This window comes from Vigna umbellata, chromosome 9 (assembly GCF_029865625.1).
Source record: "Vigna umbellata cultivar VRB3 chromosome 9, Vumbellata_1.0, whole genome shotgun sequence".
Taxonomy (NCBI): Eukaryota; Viridiplantae; Streptophyta; class Magnoliopsida; order Fabales; family Fabaceae; genus Vigna; species Vigna umbellata.
Window position 1 is genome coordinate 16,527,603 of NC_142173.1, and position 4,970 is coordinate 16,532,572.

Genomic DNA, 4,970 nt, shown 5'->3' on the forward strand with positions numbered 1-4,970 from the left:
GTTTAAGAACTAGTACAACTTGTAATTATTATTTATGTTAGTTAGTTGATTCATCTTTTTATAAGATACTGTCTAAAAAATAATATTTATTTTTGTAATTACTTTTTATTTGAAAAAAAAATTAGGAAAGTGTGATAAAGATATTGAACTTCTACGTCACAGTGTAATTACTAGGGAAAAAACGAAAAAAAAAAGAGAGAGAAAGGTTTAATATAATCACAACGAGGAATATTAATAAATGTGTGCTTAAAATTGTAGGTTTTGACGAAAATTTATATCAATAGAATGAAACTTTGAATAATGAAAATAATGTAACGTAGACAATGATAAAGCTAATGATTTTTTTTGTAGTCTAATGCCTTTGGAAATGCATTTCATAATGAATATTTTGACATTAATCGATGACGGATTTCCACATTTAAATATTGTTATGATCCTAAAATTTGGAATAAAATAAAGTGACAAATATATTCTTGTTGAAAAATAGCCCAAACATAAAATAGTCTTTTCTTTTTCCTTAGGATTATAGACATTAATGGGATGTATTTATTATTATAAAAAAATTGAGCAATGGTTGGTAATAGCCGTCATTGTCAAAACTGAACAGATTTAAGTAATTACTTTTTACAATAGTTTTGCATATTTTGTTTGGTAGGTAATTAGTGAGGCAAGAACAATATTAGTAATGAATGATTTGTATGTATGAGAAAATTGTGATGAGAAGAATGGTTGGTAAATGGTGGTGTAACATTAGAGTGGAGCATGTAATAAATTGCATGATGACGTAGTTGGGAGAAGAAGGTTGTTTTGGTAGGAAGAAGAGGAACGGGTAGGAAGAAGGAGAAGTTGCAATGTGGAGAAATGGAATAATAATAGATGTGGCTCCAAATCTACCGCAGGTTAATCTGCCTACCCCCAATCCACGTGTCTCTTAATCTGCCCGTCCCTCAAACCTACTCGCTTCTTCATCGTCCCCTCTCAATGCCTCCTTCTATTTATACACGCACCCTCCATTCTCAAACCACCTCACTCACCTTTCATCTCTCTCACTCACTCTCTTCTAACCGCTTTCTCTCCTTTACCTCTGCCATTCACGCACCTCCAGATGGTCACAGTCGAGGAAATCCGCAACGCCCAGCGCTCCCATGGCCCCGCCACCATTCTCGCCTTCGGCACCGCCACGCCCTCCAACTGCGTCTCCCAAGAGGATTACCCCGACTACTACTTCCGCATTACCAACAGCCAACACATGACCGACCTCAAGGAAAAGTTCAAGCGCATGTGTACGTACTCTCAACTCCTTTTTATGCTTTCTTCCTCTCACTCACTTTTTTAATTCGTTCATATTTGGAATGTTTTTCTTTGTGTACAGTTTTATATTTTTAATCAGTCATGATACTAATTTTCTGTCTGAATTTTAGGTCCATTTAAAGCTTACTTTCAGTGTTAGGTGAAACTTGACCAACCTTTGGTAAACTGGAGTTCATGGAAGTTTTAATTATGATAATAAGAGAAAAGAAAAGAGGTTTAGCTTTTCGGTTATACTCCTCAACAGTTTTTTTTTAGTAGTTCTGGTTTCTTAATTAGTTTCTTTAAGCAAGATGAGAAAAATCATTTATTAGTGCACCGGTGGTATTCAAAGAATTTGTGGGCAAGGTGTCGTTGAAACTGTGTCAAAACAAAAAAAGGTTATTTTTGTGGCTGATGTGATTACCTTTTGAAGTAAAAAGTGAGGGAAGTGATTTCAATTGTACAGGTGAAAAGTCGATGATAAAGAAGCGTTACATGCACCTGACGGAGGAGTTTCTGAAGGAGAATCCAAACATGTGTGCGTACATGGCGCCGTCGCTTGACGTGAGGCAGGACATAGTGGTTGTGGAAGTGCCGAAGCTCGGAAAAGAAGCGGCGAGGAAGGCGATAAAGGAGTGGGGCCAACCCAAATCAAAGATCACGCACCTGGTGTTTTGCACCACTTCAGGCGTCGACATGCCTGGAGCGGATTACCAGCTCACCAAGCTTCTCGGCCTCAGGCCTTCCGTGAAGCGTCTCATGATGTACCAGCAGGGCTGCTTCGCCGGCGGCACCGTGCTCCGTCTCGCCAAGGACCTCGCCGAGAACAACAAGGGCGCCCGCGTCCTCGTAGTCTGCTCCGAAATCACGGCCGTGACTTTCCGCGGCCCGTCCGATGCCCACCTCGACTCCCTCGTCGGCCAGGCTCTATTCGGGGACGGCGCGGCCGCGATGATCATCGGAGCGGATCCTGACAGAACCGTAGAACGTCCGATATTTGAAATGGTATCGGCCTCCCAGACCATTCTGCCGGACTCTGACGGTGCCATCGACGGGCACTTGAGGGAGGTGGGACTAACATTTCACCTCCTGAAAGACGTGCCCGGAATCATCTCGAAGAACATTGAGAAGAGTCTGACGGAGGCGTTTGCGCCGATTGGGATTAATGACTGGAACTCGATCTTTTGGATTGCACATCCGGGTGGACCGGCGATTCTGGACCAGGTGGAGGAGAAGCTCCGGCTGAAACCGGAGAAACTCCGGTCCACTCGGCACGTTCTGAGCGAATATGGAAACATGTCAAGTGCATGTGTTTTGTTCATTCTGGATGAAATGAGGAAGAAGTCGAAGGAGGAAGGGAAGGGTAGCACCGGAGAAGGGCTAGAGTGGGGGGTTTTATTCGGGTTCGGACCGGGTCTAACCGTTGAGACGGTTGTGCTGCACAGCGTTCCGTTGGAGGGGTGAGTGAACGTGAACGTGATGGTGATGATATGAGTGGATCATACTATGGAAAAGTAGTATATCACTGTATAATAACTACTAATAAGGAAAGACCTCCAGAATCTGAGGAAAAGTGTGATTATGTTAATTAGTGTAAAATTTGATTAAGGATTGATGTTAGCATAAAGCATATCAGTGGAAAGATGATGGTGTCTGTGATTGAACTTGTGAAAGTTTTAGTGCTTAATGCCATTGAATTTGGTTTTGGTGCTTTTACTGTTAAAATGATCCATGGTCACGAGGTCCCTTGGCTCTTTCGTCTTCTCATGTGAACCCAATCATCAAACTACAATTATTTAAGGTTATAACTGGACGACAAAAACAAACATCTTTTCTCTGTACAGCTATTTTATAACTTTTTTTATTCAATAGTTTAGTGTATATTTTCATTAAATATCTAGTTATACAAAAAATATGGTTAAATAGTTTGTATTCTTAAAAAATTGGATGTAAAATTTAAATTTTTCAAATTTTAATATATTTTTATCTTTAAATATTAAAAATAAGGTATATTTATTTTATTCTAACATTAATTCTTTTTATATGTTAAAGGTACAAATTTAACTCATCAATTAAACTAAACAACTGTATCTATTAATTTTTTTAATTTGAAAATTAAACTATTTCAAAATTTGGATCAAGATAAATTTATTTTATGTCAAAATTTAACCCTAAAGAATGTAAAAAATGTTATTTTTATTTTAGAAATGAACATCTAAACGAGCATTTTTGTTTAGAAAATTATATGTAGTTATATAAAATTTAATAGGTTGAGAAATTAAACGTATTAGAGATACCTCCTTAATTAACCTCATTTTTAAGAGAGAAAAGTCAAGAGAAAGGTTAACAAATGACTCAGCTATTTCTAATAAAATGTAAATTTTCATAAAATTAGTATTAAAGAACATTTATTAAGCTTTAAAATGCGAATTTGAATACAGCGTTCTATTCCTTTGTACATATTATAAGACAAAAAGGGTTTGGCACACTTCAATTAAATAAACTTTACGTGATTAGAAAAATTAAAATGTTAATCAATTTAAATAATAGAACGAATAATTAAGTTTGCCTCGTAATAACTATAGTTTCAAAGATTTTTGCTCTTCACGCGGATTGATAACAGTGAGTAAATAGTTTTCTGAAATATTTATATTAAAATATTTCAATCTCTTAATAAATGCACATTTCTATAGAGATAAAATGGTTAATTTTGAGACAAAATAGAAATGAAAAAAATAACTATTAATCACTTTTGATTTGAATTTTAAAGAATTAAAATATTTTTATTTAATAAATAGAAAATAATTGATTTTGAGGTAAATTTTAAATAAAAAGGTTACTGTTTTATTCAATGAGGAGAACATTGTTCGATTTGAATTTTCTTAAAAATTAAAATTGTAGTAGTATTAGGATTACTTTTATTTTAATAATACTACAAGAAAATCATTATATAGTAAAAAAATAATTAACTAGAGGCTAATTTAATGTTAAATACTAATTTAAATTCTAATTCACAATTTAATTATATTTTTATTGATAATAAAAATTATTTTAGATATCAATAACTTTTAATATATGAAATAAAGTTTAACTTAGTTAATATAATAACTAATTATTTTTTATTTTAAATTTAATTTTGTAAAGTTAAAAAGATAAAAATGACATTTAATACGTGTGAATTTATAACCATAACGTAAATCTATAGTCCTTCCATTTCAAAACAATAATGGTGTAAACTTATCGCTCACTAAATAAAAATATTTAATTAGTATAAAATAAAATACCCTTAAATTTTCAACTACTACTGCGTCTACGGACACTTTATTAATTACTCTTAATTATAAAAAGAAATACTATTTAAAATATTATTTAGAAACAATTATTTTAGAAAAAAAAAGCTCAAATGCCTATATTTAAAATGATTGGAATGCTTTTTTTTCCAAAATTATTTCTGATATGATTTAAACCTTTCATTCATCTCAATATCTTGTTTCATCAAGATAATGTATATAAAATCTTTTAGATAATAACTAAATTTTTTTTTCTGTGATATCGATAATGGATAAGAAAAAAGATCTAGATTTATGGAAAGTAGCTTGGTAGAGAATGAGACTCATGTCATACATAATTTTAAGATTTTAAAGAACCATACACAATATTAAGTATGTGACCATGTTTGT

General features: G+C 33.6%; 1 protein-coding gene across 1 annotated transcript; it reads left to right on the plus strand.

Annotated features, from left to right (window-relative positions):
- The first annotated feature begins 1,007 nt into the window (after positions 1-1,007).
- On the plus strand, positions 1,008-3,015 carry LOC124823398 (chalcone synthase). Its single transcript, XM_047295587.2, has 2 exons — positions 1,008-1,283; positions 1,757-3,015. The coding sequence occupies exons 1-2, from the start codon at positions 1,106-1,108 to the stop codon at positions 2,752-2,754; spliced, it is 1,176 nt and encodes a 391-aa protein (XP_047151543.1). The 5' UTR covers positions 1,008-1,105; the 3' UTR covers positions 2,755-3,015.
- Positions 3,016-4,970: the final 1,955 nt, after the last annotated feature.